Here is an 18,168-nt window from a genome sequence, read left to right on the forward strand (position 1 = left end):
TAAAACGTTTATTGCTATGCAACTACGGGATTTATGATAGCGAGATGAGGCCGAGGATTCGCCATAGATTACCTGACATTAGCCTTACGGTTGGGGAAAACCTCGGAAAACTCAATCAGATAATCAGCCCAAGCGAGAATCGAACCTGCGCCCGAGCGCAACTCCAGATCGGCAGGCAAGCGCCCTAGCCGACTGAGCTACGCCGCGCCGGTGGCTTCCACTTGTTCTTGCCTGTGCCCAAGGAATGTGTGAAAGGACAGTAAAGATAGCCTATCTCTATTCAGTGGCGTAGCATGAAATTTTGAGCAGGGGAAGCTAACTCAAGTTGTCTTTCATGTACATATGAGAAAACGTACTACAAAAATATAGTCTTAAAATAAATAGTAGTCAATGTCAAGTCACCAGTCTGAAGATTGGTTGGAACCTCGTAAGTAACACCAATAAGGCATGACCTCAAATGGTACGTAGTAAAATATGATTTCATGGTTTACACATATCTCTAACAAATAGACACGGTCATTTGTTTTTTAAATCGCACTTTTGTTCGGAAGTCAGTCTTGATAATAGAATTGTCCTAAAAACTCAAGTAAATCGGTGTCAGGAACTGTTATTTCACTCATTATTTATTATATCAACCACAATGCACACTAACACTTCAACTGAACACAACTGACGAAAAGGGATAACTCGGAAACTACTTATTTTTAAATGTTAAAGCTAGCTTCTTCCGTGCCTTGCGAGCAGGGTAGTTTAGTTAGAAAGGGATGAAAATCTGCGGGGTGGGTTACACAGAAGAATGAGTGAAAGAAACCAGTCTGCTTGGAAGCTGGTGTGTGCAGGCTTCTTGTTTACTGCTGCATCACAAATCATCCTGAGCTGCCGCATCACAATATTTAATGCATAAATATAAACTCTATTAAAATTAATAAGTAATTTTGTTCATAAACTGCAGGTTTATTATGAAATTATTATTAACTGGGGAAGCTGAGCTTTTTAGCTTACATTGACGCTACGCCACTGTCTCTATTACTTATTATGGAAGATCACAGAGTAAAGGGTGATTAAGGCCCTACCAATTCTCTACCCACCTTGTAACCTTGCACCTGACAGTTTTGCGTAATGTTGGTAGCAACAGATGCGACGTTGCCGCAGTTACCACTCACTACACAACAGTTAACTTAATTTACGTGGAGTTTGCTGTTCTGCTTAAATAAATCAAGTGATATTTATTATGTAACTCCGTCCTTAATTGCTGTCCTCTTAGAGAGGCCTAAAGTTTTTGATGTCCGATGTATCACATTATCTGCAGGAGACAAATTCCTTCTCCTGCTTGTAAAATTGACGAGTCATTCGCATCAATTCTGTAGTAGAGTAGTGCAAAACTTCCATGTTGAAAAGTTGGTATTTTCGTCCAATCCTCTCCGTTGGTGATTTTCTCTTATAACTTTTATCCAGTTAATTCATAATTTAATATTCTCAGTTAAATTTTCTAAAGATTGTTGAATTTATTTACAGATGAGTATAATTAGTATGATGAACATTTGTCGTTATAAAGCAAATGTTTCACCTATCAGGTAGAACGAGCAGGAATTTGTCGACTCCCAAATTTTAATAAGTCACCATCTACCAAAAAATCACATGCATATTTGTCACCCATCAATGTGGGATGAATATAGCTCCGACAGTCCCCACCTGTGGAGTAACGGTTAGCGCGTCTGGCCGCGAAACCAGATGGTCCGGTTCGAATCCGGTCGGGGCAAGTTACCTGGTTGAGGTTTTTTCCTGGGTTTTCCCTCAACCCAATATGAGAAAATGCTGGGTAACTTTCGGTGCTGGACCCCGGACTCATTTGACTGGCATTATCACCTTCATCTCATTTAGACGCTAAATAACCTGAGATGTTGATACGGCGTCGTAAAATAACCTGTAACTCCGATAATTTATTTGTCATTTGTCTTGCAAACACTATGGCACAGAAGACGATTTGTGGAACCGTGTTCAGAATTATTGGGAGACCAGAAAAAGAAATTGCTTTCCAAGATTACTTAACTCTATGTCAAACAACTTAAGTTATGTGTCGACTAAAGATAGGAGCCAAATAATAAAAGAGTAAATTATTACAAGGATAAAGTAATGGAACAAGCTTAATTTCTTTATTAATCTATTAAAATAAATATATTTATAAGACCTCCATGTTGTTGTCAGCCCATTTGAGTTGTGTGGATATAAATGGAAGAATTGTGACGGTGTCGAGTGTAGTTCCTGGGGTAGCTCAGTCGGTAGAGCATTCGTGCGCTAAGCGAAGGGTCCCGGGATTGATACCCGGCCGCGGAACAATTTTTTCCTTGAAATTATTCAAGCCTGCTTCACAGGGAGCGTCTACCTGAAAGCCAGATTTGCATAATATAGACTATTCGTTACTGTAGGTACGTTAACAGAAGCCACAATTTAAGTCACACAGAATTGTGTGCACTCAAAGTTGGGTTTCTCGCGTCTTGTCAGCCCAGTTGAGGTGTGTGGATGTAAAGGGAAGAATTGTGACGTTGTCGAGTGTAGTTCCTGGGGTAGCTCAGTCGGTAGAGCATTCGTGCGCTAAGCGAAGGGTCCCGGGATTGATACCCGGCCGCGGAACAATTTTTCCCTTGAAATTATTCAAGCCTGCTTCACAGGGAGCTTCTACCTGAAAGCCAGATTTGTATAATATATTCGTTACTGGAGATACGTTAACAGAAAGCCACAATTTAAGTCACACAGAATTGTGTGCACTCAAAGTTGGGTTTCTGGCGTCTTGTCAGTCCGTTTGAGTTGTGTGAATGTAAAGGGAAGAATTGTGACTGTGTCGTGTGTAGTTCCTGGGCTAGCTCAGTCGGTAGAGCATTCGTGCGCTAAGCGAAGGGTCCCGAGATTGATACCCGGCCGCGGAACAATTTTTCCCTTGAAATTATTCAAGCCTGCTTCACAGGGAGCTTCTATCTGAAAGCCAGATTTGCAAACTGAGAAGAATTATAAATGCAGGAGACTATTGGAATGGTTATTGAGGTCTTGGCTTTTTTGTTTCTTCTTGTTTTTTAAATATGTATTAATGATTTTTTTTCTTTAAGAATTAAAAGTTTTATTTTACGACACAATATTTTAGTTACAAATCATATTCGTTCTTTCTTTTAAGTTATGTACCAGCCAAAGATAGGAGCCAAATAATAAAAGAGTAAATTATTACAAGGATAAAATAATGGAACAAGTTCAATTTTTTTATTAATCTGTTAAAATAAATATATTTAAAAAACCTCGATGTTGTTGTTCAGTAAATTTCCGAAGACAGGTTTGAACCTCATAAGTGAAATCAATAAAGCATCATCCATGAGGCAACTAAGCCAGGAAATAATGGGGTAAGGTGGCCAGTTCCTTTCCTCCTCCTTTGCATATATCGTTGACTAGTAACACATTGATATTGTACCACGATGATTTGAGCGTGAAATCTCCAACAAGACACTAACTCTTTACCACCGAGCTAAGAGCGCTGCAATAATAACTTGGATTGTAACGAGCACTAGTATAGATTACTTCACTCCAGCACCGTAAGCTTTCAAGTGTTTATATATAAATAATAATAATAATAATAATAATAATAATAATAATAATAATAATAATAATAGTAATAATAATAGTAATAATAATAGGCCTAATAATAATAACAACAATAATCATTACATCTTGATTACACAACTTCTAACACTGTATAACTTCGGAATATGTATATGACTTTCTTGTGTTAACTTCTATCGTACCTGGTTTACATGTTTCGACCTATTATGGGCCATCCTCAGAACTGGTCGTTGTTGGTCTTGGCGCCTCTTGTTTTGTTTCCTGTAAGGATGTGTTGTGTGGTGTAATGTGCAGTCAAAGAGTGTGCACATATGCAGAACACATTACAAATGCTAACCACACCTACAGAGACATCAACACAGACATGGAAATACTACACATCCAACCAAAAAGCCAGAAACTAAATACACTAGAACAATATGAAATATACAGACACACAAAAACACACCCCAATGAAATTCTCAACATACAACTCAGTTTCAGAACACACACACTCTTTGACTCCACATTACACCACACAAACACATCCTCACAGGGAACAAAACAAGAGGCGCCAAGACCAACAACGACCAGTTCTGAGGATGACCCATAATAGGTCGAAACATGTAAAGCAGATACGATAGAATTTAACACAAGAAAGTCATATAATACATATTCCGAAATAATCATTATTTAAACGCTTTGGGGCATCCGCCTGTTATATTTCTCATTTAAGAACCATTCCTTCACAAGATTGTTGTTGTTGTTTAGTCAACTGTCCGAAGACAGGTCTGAACCTCACAAGTGATACCAACAAGGCAACACTTATGAGACAACTAGGCCAGGAGATAATGGAGTAAGGTGGCCAGTTCCTTTCCCCCTCCATTGCATACATCGCCGACTAGCTAAATATTAGACACTAGTCAGACTTCAGATGCATACAAAAAATTGTTCTTCCTCTGACACATATCGGCAAGTGAAATGTAGGCCTACTGCTTGATAATAGATATAGATATCAGCCAGAACCTCAGTCAGAGGACCACAAGATTGTAATGATTATAACTTGCTATAGACTATTACAATTACAAAAGTTATGTGCATGTTGTGAACAAAGATTAGCTCTAAGCTCTCCCAAACGATCACGGAAGTACCCGATTGACACTTAGTCTTTGAGACGCCGCCACTTTCATTTTGACCGTGGGTACATTTCGTGCAAATGTCGAAATGTAATTGTTCCATTGCCACATATAAATTCTTACAATGTAAAATTAAAATTCAGTAACATACAAACAAACAAACGATATTCTGATTAACAGAATTACTATAATTGCAAAAGTTATATTTTAACATGTCTATTTTTTCAGATATCACACATGTAGTCATCATAAGGTCGGTCCCACGGTAACACAAGTAACGGCACCAGTGAATCATGGTGAAGGTCCTCACTGGGATGCAGAAACCGGAGTTCTTTTCTTTGTTGACATCGCCTCTGAATTAGTCAACAAATATGACCCAGCCACTAATGAAGTGACCCATGCACAGTTTGGTAAGTATAAACTTTGAAATAGCACCGGAATTTATCCACTCAACATCATCAGCTTCTTATTCTTCTGAAATGCTCCGAAGTAAATATAGAAAAGTAATGTGTGATGTATTACATATAACCAATGTTGAGTCCAGCCAATGTAAGGATTATTTCTTTTTCTCCAACGTAAAAAACTAAATTACCGAATTCTTGCATTCAGGTAAGGATTTGAAGAAGTTGAATAATTATTTAATTATGTAAATATACTGTATTTTATTTGGTAGCATATTAAATATAGACAAAATTATCAATATCTAAAGACTTATTTTGTAAATAATAATGTAAACCAACTCCAAATGGTTTAGGAACGAAGGTATTTTGTATTGGAATATTTATTTCATTTATTGGCAAAGTAAATGTCATGTTGTACCAAAATTTTCTTCATGTTGCGCTGATCTCTACGAATAACCAATAAACCGAGAATAATATGATCGTTTTTCTTCCGTAGTTGGAGGTGGTGTAACCCTGGTGATTCCGGTTAAGGGAACAAAAACTCAACAGTTGTTGACAACGCGTGGTCACGACGTGATCCTGGTGAACTGGAACCAGCAAAACGCAACGTTTGACAGCACGACCAACGTCAACAATGTCACAGTCATCGCCACAGTGGAGACGGAGGCGAATAAATCCGGCAACCGTTGGAACGATGGCAAAGCAGACGTCAACGGACGTCTGTGGGCAGGTGAGTTCGTCTATTGGCCTGATCCTTTTCAACCCTTTCATCGTACTGAGAGTAAAGACGAATGACAAAATGTACAGGCGTGTGAGTGCGACTGTTCATTGATCTTCACTACATTGAAAACGTGGAATTATTATTTAACGATGCTTTTGCGTTACCGATAGTTTACATTATCCGAAATATATAATAATAATAATAATAATAATAATAATGAATCACACGGACTCCTTATATCAATGAAATGAACAAAATCCTCTATCCGTATCACATAGGCCTAATACGAAAGTTCTCAGTAGATGAACGAGATGTAGGTACTTCTCAGTAGTGATTCTTCCTATGAGGATTATAGTTAAGGCCCGGGGGGTTTAGCCAAAAATTCGTCAAGTTAGTGGTGCACAAGGCATAGAACGCTGCCTGAGTTAGTACACAACTTGCGCTGCCTGTTGTAGGGCACGCGGCATTGGGTATGGTAAGCACGCAGGGAATACGCCGTGAGTGATATCAAATCATGCATAAGCGAGGACGTCCGAAAACAGTTACAACAGATACAATTGTGGCAGATTATGACAGGGAGTGTTTATCCTCTGATGGTCGGAATATTGTTTGTAAGTTGTGTGGAACAAAAATTAGAGGTGACTACCATAAATATATAGAACAACATATCGCAACTAAGAAGCATAAAAGCATGTTGCATTATGTAAACAGTGAGAGGGAGGGAAATATACCTTCGAAGTTTAACTTTAGTTCAGACAGACACAATACCTTTTATTCAGAAAAATGTAGGATTTTCAACTCTTTGTACCATTCAAGATGAACAAGAAGGTTCTAGAGGAGACCAAAATGTTAACCCACATAAAGGAAACACTAATACCTCCTCTTAGCTTAAATTTGCCCCCCGTCACGTCATGCGACGTAGAGAGAAGTTTTTCCCAATAGAGATCATATTTGGGGAAGAATAAAAGATCTTTTTCACTTGAAAACGTCAAAATGTATATTAAAGATTAAAGATTTATTTATTTAACCTGGTAGAGATAAGGCCGTCAGGCCTTCTCTGCCCCTCTACCAGGGGTTACAACTATAACATGAACAATAAGATTACAATTAATATTAAATTTACAATTACAATTACAATAAAATTAAAGTACGACAAGAATACCTGATTAATGAAAGCTAGACATTTTATCATAGAAGTTAAGAACAAAGAATATTTTTGTATTTACTAAATTACAAATTAAACCTACAATAACAAAATTCTATAGTGATGAAATTACCGGATATTGAGATATTTTGTGGTAGATTAAAAGAACTATTTACAAGAAACCATGTCTGAACGAGTCTCAATTACTGACCAATTGTAATTCATTGTAACAAAGCATATGCACATAATGTAATATGGCCACAATCAATTACCTTTTCATTTACTGTGCACATTGTTAATATTAATGCATATGTTATGTATATTTATGTTCATATTACTGGAAAAGATATTTGGTTTGTGTAATTTACGATTAAATGTGCAATTTAATATTATGACACTATGTCCGTCATTTCACCAAGTTAACTAGGCTGCCCTTGACCTTCGATGTACAAGTATGTAACACTACAGCGACTGAAAGCGAGTCAACCCCCTCCCTCATGTTTGCGAGATACAGGTGGCGTATAACCCTGTCACCATTAACCTGTTGTAATGTTTTTGTGGCTAAACCCCCGGGCCTTAATTATAGTCAAGTATAATAATAACACTGACCCGGCTGTCCCAAGTGTGTGTTCGAATCCTGTTTGAGCTGGTTAATGGTTGTTTTTTTTTTTCGAGTTCTTACCAACTGTAAGGCAAATGTCAAATACTACTTCCATAGCGAATATCGTACTTATGTCGCCAAATATTATCTTCATTCATACATTTCAGCCCAAAGTCAGATTCTTCACTGCAAACCCAACATTTTCCAACATGCTCTATTTTCCGCCTTCCTCTTCGTCCCCGCATAAGATCCATAGGTCTATAGCTTACAGAGCCTTCAAATAGACGTTTAACCGTTAGTTTGCGGCCGCACGTGGCGGCTGGAAGCACGCTGTTTACCGGCAAAGTTGGATAGACCTGTTCATAGCCCCTACATCAAGCGCATAGATTGTTCATGCAAATTACAATTACAATAACCATCTACCTTTGTCATAGAAGATATTGGGAATGATATCCTTGTGCCGCCACGTATTTTGTTACACTGTGTGCAAAACACATAATAGTTTTAAAATTTTCAAATTTAATTAGAAAATCAAAATGAACAAAATACATCGAAGTCTGCGAATATGGGCTCTAAATATTTTAATGGCATTAGTAGATAGGGAAATATTCTATATGAAAATATTCCCGACGAAGTATGCATTTACTGTACTGTATGTGAACAATGAAATACGCTGAATATCTTCAACTAATACAAAGCTTTCAAAGAATATCACTTTTGAAATGATCATGAACATTAGCATGTATGACAGATATTTTGCATGTACACTATCTACCAAAAAGTAATTGGGCACTGTTTTTGCCCCTTTAGAACCTCGTGGTACCACCTCTTGTTGCTATAACAGCAGCCACCCTGTCAGGTATGCTCTCCACTAGTTTGTGTAGGATATCCACTGGAATGCGTCGCCATTCCTTTTGCAACATGTCACTCAGTTGGACAATGGAAGTTGGCCCATGTTTCTGCGGTGCTATGCAGACAATAATGTTCACCGGTTGGATTGGCCCGCACAGAGTCCAGATATCAATCCCATTGAACACCTTTGGGACGAATTGGACCGGCAATTGAGGTCTCGGGAGATGCGTCCAACTTCCATTGTCCAACTGAGAGCCATGTTGCAAGAGGAATAGCGACGCATTCCAGTGGATATCCTACACAAACTAGTGGAGAGCATGCCTGACAGGGTGGCTGCTGTTATAGCAACAAGAGGTGGTACCACGAGGTTCTAAAGGGGCAAAAACAGTCCCAATTACTTTTTGGTAGGTAGTGTATTTCTGGCTTTGTTCATTATACGTAGAGTAGCTATATAAAAACCATAGGCCTGTCTCTTTTTTAATGGGCCGATAGTTCAATTTACTGTAAAATTAAGTGGGTTTTGAGATCCTAGTGACGCGTTGTTGAACTACACATTTCCCTAGTCGAATACATTATACGAGTAAATTCCAATCAAGTCCGCCTCTTTGGTTTCGAGGTAGCATGCTGGATCAAGGTGGCCCGGGTTCGATTATTGGTCGTGAAGTCAGGGGGATTTTAATTCGGACCTCTTCACGGGGACTGGTTGTCTATTCATTGTCCAAGTGTGTGTGGTGTCTCTCAGTCACCCCCGGGTACCCTGATTCAGTAAACGGGGAGTCCTGCAGTGTGTACATGCGTTCATAGAGTTATGGGTCTAGGTACAATAAGCCTCAGGTTGCAGTGCCGAACTTAGTAAAAAAAAAATCCAATCAATAACATTCACAAAATTCCGAAAAGAATGACTTGATAAAATATGAATATTCAGTAAATTGAATACAACGACCATATCAAATACCTTGGCACTTTCTTTGACAACAAATTGTTTAAATTTACTTTTTGACACTTTTTAATAAAAGTGATACAAATAAAAAAATACAGTATATACATAGCAATTCGCAGAAGCAGAATATTATCTTAGAAAGTGCAGATTGTGCGCAGACGTTCACAACAATGCTCTAGAGCACAACACTGCACAAAATTATCAATTTTATAAACATGCGTTTAAAGAGCCTACAGACTGATCTGGATACCACAACTGCAGTAGGAACGCAGTAAGAAGCATTTACAAGATATAGTAGAGGAGAAAGTTACTGAAGTTACAAAAAATGCTAAAACCCTTCACTTCCTCCTTTCCCGAGGAAGGAATAGTTGCAGATAAAGACGGCGACGATTCATATTGAAGTATCAACGTAAGTCGGGAGGTATAGCGATCAGACGTTGAAGTTTTCCGTATTATTATTATTATTATTATTATTATTATTATTATTATTATTATTGTAGGCAAATATATAGCCTACATATAAATCATACTCGGTTCATTATCCTTAAATATGGGAAATCACGTGGATAATAGTGATACATATTCATCACAAGAAATTACAATATAATTTATTATATTCAAGCTTTTGGCAAAAAAATTCACAGGCCAAAAAGTCCATAAAATATATAAGAAAATTAACTTATAAAATGAAGAAATTAAGAAAGTTCTAACTCTATAAGTGGAAATTATGCATAAAACAAATATAAATCACTTTCAGCTCATTATCCTTAAATGTGGGGAATCATGTTGATAATAATAATCCGAGGCACGACAGCCCATGGAGGATCATGATCGACCAGCCGGCTGCCGGCCTCACGTCCACATGCCGAAGCAGAGGTGGACGATCATCCAACCAGAAGAGGTATCGTGTGGTTAGCACGATAATCCCCCCCAGCGTTATAGCTGGCCTTCGTAACCGGATTTCGCTACCTATCGTAGCTCCCCAAGTGCATCATGATGCTGGGTGGGGACCGGTCCCATATACTGGCCGAAATGTCATGAGACTGCTGTTAGGTGGTGTTAGTTTGGGGTCTCCCGTGACCGTTAGTGAGCTAGCGTCAGTCTGAGTTAAGTGCTTTGTTTGTGGTGCTGTGTTGTTTGCGTTCCTGATTCAACCGTTTGGCGATTAGTGAGATGGCCGACCACAAGGAACAAAGGGTGTGTGTAAAATTTTGTTTTCTGTTAGGAAAACTGCAGCCGAGACCATTGGGATGCTTCGGCAAGCCTTTAATAATGATGCTTTGGGGAAATCACAGGTCTACGAGTGGTTTTCCCATTTCAAATCTGGCAAAATGTCAACTGAAGACATGCCACGTCCCGGGTGTTCTTCAACAGGAAGAAATGACGAAAACATTGCCAAAATGAAACGTGCACTTGATGAAGATCGTCGAAAGACTATTGACGAAGTTTCTGAGCAAACGAACCTGTCATGGAGCACGGTCCAATGAATTTTAAACGAAGATTTGCACATGAGACGGGTGTCTGCAAAATTTGTTCCTCGCTTGCTCACAGATGACCAAAGAGAAAACCGCGTGAGACTTTGCCGCGACTTGAAGAGTGAAGTGCACAAAATTTGTTCCTCGCTTGCTCAGAGATGACCAAAGAGAAAACCGCGTGAGAGTTTGCCGCGACTTGAAGAGTGAAGTGCAGAACGATCCAAATTTTCTTAAAAGAATTGTGACTGGGGATGAGTCTTGGTGCTATGGGTACGATCCAGAATCAAAGCAAGCATCGAGCCAGTGGAAAACTCAAAATTCACCACGACCAAAGAAAGCACGTCAAGTACGATCCAATGTGGAAACAATGTCGATTTGTTTTTTTGATGTGAATGACATTGTCCACAAAAGAGTTCGTTCCGCCAAGACAAACAGTGAACCAACATTTCTATTTGGATGTGTTACGAAGATTACGAGAGAGTGTGTGACGAAATCGGCCCTAAATGTGGAGAAATGAGAACTGGTTGTTTCACCACGACAATGCTCCAGCCCACACAGCTCTGACGGTCCGACAGTTTTTGACAAACAGCAACATGGTGCTTGTGCCTCATCCACCCTACTCACGCGATCTGGCTCCGTCGGTCTGGTTTTTGTTTCCACGGATGAAGAAATGTCTGAAAGGAAAGCGATACAGTGATGTGGATGACGTCAAAGAAAACACGCTTTGAACAGTATCCTGCCTCAAGAGTTCCAGCACTGTTTTCAGCAGTGGCAAAATCGTTGGGACAAGTGCATTAATGCACATGGACAATACTTTGAATGGGACTAAAGTACTGTGAATGTAGAGTGCAATAAAAATGCAAGGAAAAAAAAAACATTCCAGTTATTTTTGGGTCTCCACTCGTAGAATAAGATACAGTACCTAATGCTTGCAACAGTATGCTCCTTTTCTCAAGTTTTAAATATGTATTATAAAAATCGCAGAAAAACTAGATGCAGATGTTTCTATTTGTATGACGAATAAAACACTTGTGTTAATTTTTAGGTTCATATATATTTTGTAAACAGGCTAATTGCACTGAACAACAAATTTTTACTTTTTGTATTGCTTCGAAATAAAAATAAGTGAATATTACTAATATGTGTGCCCTAAATCTGAATTTAAAATCCAAATTGCCCCATCACGTACCATTTTCCGGGGAAAATGAATTTAATTTTTTATGACAAAACTTATTTGTTTTTAATTTTTCGCTGCTACTGATAAAATTACAACACATTAGGGATTAAAAATTCTTCATAATACTTGAAAAATGTGTACTGGATACAAAAGTGATGTAACATAGTTTAAAACACAACAATAAAAATATTTCATGCGTATAATGATAAAAATCTCGAAATTTGAACTTATATTTAAAATAATTTTCTGGATGACTTCTGTTTATAACTAGACCCGGGACTGTATTTTAGAAGGAACCAACAATAGTCTGCAAGCATGCTGGATGATGATCTTGTTTTATATCGCCTTTCCATTTCAGATATTTCTTGATGAAATCTTTCCCCATGTTCGACTTTTACCGCTCCAAAGTTAGGAGGAAAGAAATCCGAATGAGAATGTAAAAAGTGTATTTTGAGAGACATATTAAACTCCATTTTGTCATATGCACTTAACATGATTTCCACAACAAGTTCTATGTAGTTCAAGGATATTTGAGCAAACGTCTTTGAAAACGCGCCATGCCATTCTTCCTGTAACGGAAAGTTTTTCCTCAAACAAAGGGTCAGCCATAACTTTGTGAATTTGTGGACCGATGAAAATGCCCTCTTTTAATTTTCCTTCACTCAAACTGGTAAACTTTTCCTTTAAATACTGAAAACCACACCCTTGTTTGTTCATTGCATAGACCGCACTTTGAACTCTTATGAAATTTACTTAATAGAAGGGACCAATAATCTGTTTATTTAATAGAAGTACAAAATAACATGCCAACAACCATATTAAACCGTAAATAAGTCATAAACTCATAAAATACATTAGCTTTTGTTTTGGTTTATACCTCCAACCCGCGCCAGGTGTTTCCTGGGGGAGCGCTTATCGAAAAGTGAAATCATAGTATATCTTAAAAACCTTACGCGATACGAAGAAAAGGGATGCATTTTCGGACTCAGCGTACATCAAACCATAAGGGACGCATTGTTTTAAGTTGCAGCAAAATTCTTGTTGTTCAGTGTTATATGTAATCTTTAACATTTTAATTCATATTGTAACTCATTTCTGATTAGGTTCATGTTATCATATTCCTACACATGCTGATCACTGGGAATAAATGGTTGTTTGCAGGCACAATGGGGCCGGAACCCATCGTCGGTCAAGTGACTCCAGACCAGGGTGCATTTTACCTCCTGAAACCAGACACTAAACCCATTACCGAAGTGACTCCAGTCAGCATTTCCAACGGCCTAGCCTGGAACCGAGATAATACGTTGCTGTATTACATTGACACGGCCACCGACCAGGTCGATGTGTTTGATTTCAATCTGGAGCAAGCCACAATCTGTAAGTGTGACATGGATCAACATTAATAAAGTTCATTACATAAATGTAGGTATCAAAAAGGTTATCCCAAAGTATTATTTTTTTCAAACATAGCGTAAAATATTCATTTCTATTAGTGTACATGAGTAATCTTTCATATATTTTCGTCGACAGTCTCGTTGAATTCGAGGTTCGCGGATTTAAACCCGCTCGTTGATGATGGATTTTAACGGGCGATAAAATCGGACGAAGCAAATTCCGCCCAAAAAATCCTCTGCTTGATAATCTCACAGACAAATTTAGCATCAGATGTTATCAGGAATTCTCCTGCTACAGATAAATAACACAGAAGATGTTATCTGTAACTTTTCTGCCACAGGAAAATTCCACGGCTGTATTTGTAACCATATGTATAACATTTTCCAATGTCATATGTGCAACGTTAATAAAGAAAAGAACTGCTAAAATGCGTATCGCATTAGAGTTAACTATATGACACATTATAACACACATCTCAGTTTAAAAGTTATTATAGATACTTTGACTCGATTTCAAACTGACAACTATTATAAAAAATGTCGAATAAGAATGAGGCCAAGAAATGCTACTCAAAAGTGGAAATTAGGCGGAAACATGTTTTAGAATGCATTATAAGACAGTATGTCGAGGACAGTATTCACAGATTGGAAATAGTGAAATAGTGTTTAGCAAAAACTTCATCAGAGCGTCTGGCCGCGAAACCAGGTGGCCCGGGTTCGAATCCGGTCGGGGCAAGTTACCTGGTTGAGGTTTTTCCGGGGTTTTCCCTCAACCCAATACGAGCAAATGCTGGGTAACTTTCGGTGCTGGACCCCGGACTCATTTCACCGGCATTATCACCTTCATTTCATTCAGACGCTAAATGACCTAGATGTTGATACAGCGTCGTAAAATATCCCAATAAAATAAAAAAATAAAAAACTTCATATTTTTATAGAATTTATTTTATACATCTTGATTTTAACACAAGAAAGACAAATAATACGTTTTCCGAAATTTATTTTACTGGACGTACCGTATAGAAATGCTTTTAATTCATAGAATAACTCTTCTCGGGTTCTCAGCCAGGTGAGTTGGAGATTTGCTTCCAAGAAGAAGATGGCAGAGCTAGCCGTCGAAAGCTTGGAAGCAAATCTCCAACTCACCTGGCTAAGAACCCGAGAAGAGTTATTCTACATCAAACGCCGGGAAAGCCTCAAGTCATACCTTTTAATTCATGTCTATAAATTAAAAAGAACGTTTTAACCACATAAACGTGTATTTTTAAGTAATATTTATTTATTGCGTTGCGGTCTTAAAAACAGATTTAATATTATAGTAGGGTAAAAGTTGGTAAAATTGTGATATGAATAGTATTGTGATAGTTCTTTTTGAGAATTTATTACAATTTTACTGAGCGAGAGGAAGATCGGTTTTTTGCGTCAATGTATTAAGGGAATGTTCATGGACAACTTTCTGCACAAAACCGGTTCTTCTCTTGCTCAGTAAAATTGTAATAAATTCTAAAAAAAAAAAAAAACTATCACAATATTACCAACCTTTACCCTATTTCCAATATGAAAAGAAAATTAATAATAACTTATTATTGGGTATTAGTCTATCAATGTATCATTAATAAAATTATTACTTATTTATGGATTTGGTTAAACAAAAACTTAGTAATGTACAATGTCATGACTCATGAGTTAGCTTGAATATCTAGTATTTGAATAATTGCAGCCAACCGGAGAAAAGTCTTCAACCTCCAAGAAAATGGAGTTGCAGGACATCCAGACGGAATGACAATAGATTCTAATGAAAATCTGTGGATTGCCTGCTTTGATGGTGGTCAGGTTAGTATATTATTATTATTATTATTATTATTATTATTATTATTATTATTATTATTATTATTAAAGATAATATATAGACTAATAAAGATACGATGGCAATGAATTTATTTTATGTTTTGCTGTCATAGTATGCATTTTGAAATTTTACTCGGTGAAAATTTGACGTCTTCGCTAATGAATGTTTTACACAGTGAAAATATTCGTTCTATATCACAAGACATTACTGATGCAAGTAAAAATGCCGCTCTTCTTAGTTCGTCTCGGGTTTGCATTCCTTTTTGCAGGATAATTTTTTTACTGAAGTCACGAATTTTTTCCTAGCCAATACTTTTATAGTATCCTACACTGTTGTAAATTTATTTTATAATATTATATTCCTGTATATATTTTATTGAATTAACTTTCCTACCGTGGGTTTCTGTGCATAATGTGAGTAAAGAGAGTAAACTGCGTAAAGAATTATTTTGATTCTACATTTTGCTTCTGAGAATAGCCTATAACAGGCTGAAACTAGTCAACAAGGTAGCCTAATTTTAACACGTGAAATCAATAATTATATATTCCGAAATTATTTTGAGTTTCCAAATACGATAATCGGGAGAATTTTCATTTAACTACGATCCGAAGAGAGTGTTTGTAAGTAAATTTTACTGCTTTTTTCCTCTGCAATCCTGTAAGACGGCATTGGTCTCTGATGCAGGAATCAGGAAAATATAAATCTGACCTATAATAATATTAGAATTTGAAAATACATCGCTAAAGTTTCGAAAGACACTGAACTTGGTTAAAAGTATTGTTTATTCAGAGTTAAAAAAATTTCAACAGACGAACATACAGTACATAAACGCTTACCCTTTATCCAAAACATAACCTAACATAGGAAATGTTTAGTAAATTGCGCCGAAATCTCATTGATAAGTGTCACAAAAACAGATACAAAAATAAAAGCTTAAGTACAAAAAAAATTATTAACTGCCAACGCGAACAGTAAGTTAAAAAAGAGCTTAAAAATAGCATAATATATTAATTTCATTAATATTCTTCCTAGGTTGTTGGGATAGAGAGCTTTGCGCCGTTCTCCTTGACCTTCATTTTTCATTAGCTAAGCCTATAGACCAAATAGAAATATTGTGTTTAACCTTCTATAATACACAGGACATCTATTGATAGATAGTGTAAGAAATTCTCACAAGTGTTTAACGAGAATACAACATAAAATTCATAGTAACTGCACAGTTTAGTATATGCAATCACGAAGCTTGAGTTGTGAGGGTGCTAGGAACAAAAGACTGTGCCAGTACTATTTCGCATTGTCTGTAATGAGGCGATATTAGCGATCCTAGTGGTTAGCAACTATCTATGGATGCATATTTACTACGTATTGAGCTTCGTGACTGTATATACTAGACTGTGGTAACTGAAAGATATCTATGTGTTCAGGCAGGGTCTGGTTAGTAGAATAATTACCATATTGGCTTGGCTTTACGAGGGTTGGATCTGGGACGGGTTCGTACACTTAGGTATGCTTTGGCCCTTTGTGTACCCTATATAAATTGTGCAGATTGAACCTATTATACGTTTTTTAAATTAAGATCATGGTTAATTACAAAATTAGTCTGAAAGTCTGCGTATTTCGGCAACATCGCCGGCTCAATTACGAAAACACACACGCACTCGGTCTGAATAGCAACGTTTCGTCCCTTAATCACTTCAGCAGGGTTGCCAAACTTCATAATGGCAGGAAATAACGATACATGTTAATCCTTTTATTAAATTTGCAAGTAATTTAATTAAAAACACTGCAAAGGAATCAATCATTTCTTATTAGTTTCCCAAATTAAGAGTAGAAGTCCAGTCCTGTGCAGTAACGGTTAGCGCGTCTGGCCGCGAAACCAGGTGGCCCGGGTTCGATTCCCGGTTGGGGCAAGTTACCTGGTTGAGGGTTTTCCCGGGGTTTTCCCTCAACCCTACATGAGCAAATGATGGATAACTTTCGGTGCTGGACCCCGGACTCATTTCACCGGCATTATCACATTATCACTTTCATCTCATTCAGACGCTAAATAACCAAAGATGTTAATAAAGCATCGTAAAATAACCCACTAAAAAAAAGAGTAGAAATGAAAAGCGTACGGATAGTGCTTATCGAGTAAAATAGTGTTGACATTTAGGGGAAAATAATTTTCTTCGGAGAAAAGTATTCATTTGGAACTAATATGGTACCGTACTGATTCTTTTCTCTGTCCAAAGAATAAGCTGTTAAAATCTACACAATTACATTACTTGCACTCTGTATACGCGATGATTATCCAAGTCTGACAGGTGGCATTCGTGAATCTGATGATGGCAGGTGGATCATCCTGCCTCAGCCCCATAGACTTGCTAAATAACCGCTAGACCGCTCACTGGCGCTAGTGTTATGTTCCCAAATTGAACAGTCGACGAGCGGCCATTTGTTTGGTGGAGCTGAATAAGTATGGTTCTTTCGTGTGCTGCTTTTTATTGCAACAATGCACACGGATGTAACGATAAAGAAGGAAGGACTGTTATATTTCACTCGTTAGTTAATTCTTAATATCTACGACGATTTTTTCTCCATATTATGTTACAGAAGACAAACTATTGTACTTGCCATGTGACTCTTTATGCTTCAAGTTTCCTCTGAGTAAAGATTACCTTAACAGAAAGTGGATAGGTGCAATCCGCAGAGAGAATTTCTACCCTACATTGAATCATTCAGTGTGTTCAACTCATTTCGAAGATAGTAATTACCTTTCAAACTACGTTATTATACACTGTCATTGTCCTTCACTCAATCTATATCATTCATTTTCTTCAAACAGCTGTTGTTTCAGTGCATACATGAATAATAAAATTATTCACCGAACTCAAACATACAGAAACTGCATAAA

General features: G+C 37.4%; 1 protein-coding gene across 1 annotated transcript in view; it reads left to right on the forward strand.

Annotated features, from left to right (window-relative positions):
- Positions 1 to 18,168, forward strand: part of LOC138694601 (regucalcin-like) — a 47,260-nt gene that overhangs the window by 25,027 nt on the left and 4,065 nt on the right. The window contains exons 2-5 of the mRNA XM_069818500.1: positions 4,947 to 5,128; positions 5,616 to 5,849; positions 13,191 to 13,406; positions 15,144 to 15,256. Of these exons, the coding sequence (XP_069674601.1) occupies positions 4,947 to 5,128; positions 5,616 to 5,849; positions 13,191 to 13,406; positions 15,144 to 15,256 (745 nt within the window). The remainder of the gene's footprint in view (positions 1 to 4,946; positions 5,129 to 5,615; positions 5,850 to 13,190; positions 13,407 to 15,143; positions 15,257 to 18,168) is intronic.

The sequence above is a fragment of the Periplaneta americana genome, chromosome 2, assembly GCF_040183065.1.
Source record: "Periplaneta americana isolate PAMFEO1 chromosome 2, P.americana_PAMFEO1_priV1, whole genome shotgun sequence".
NCBI lineage: Eukaryota > Metazoa > Arthropoda > Insecta > Blattodea > Blattidae > Periplaneta > Periplaneta americana.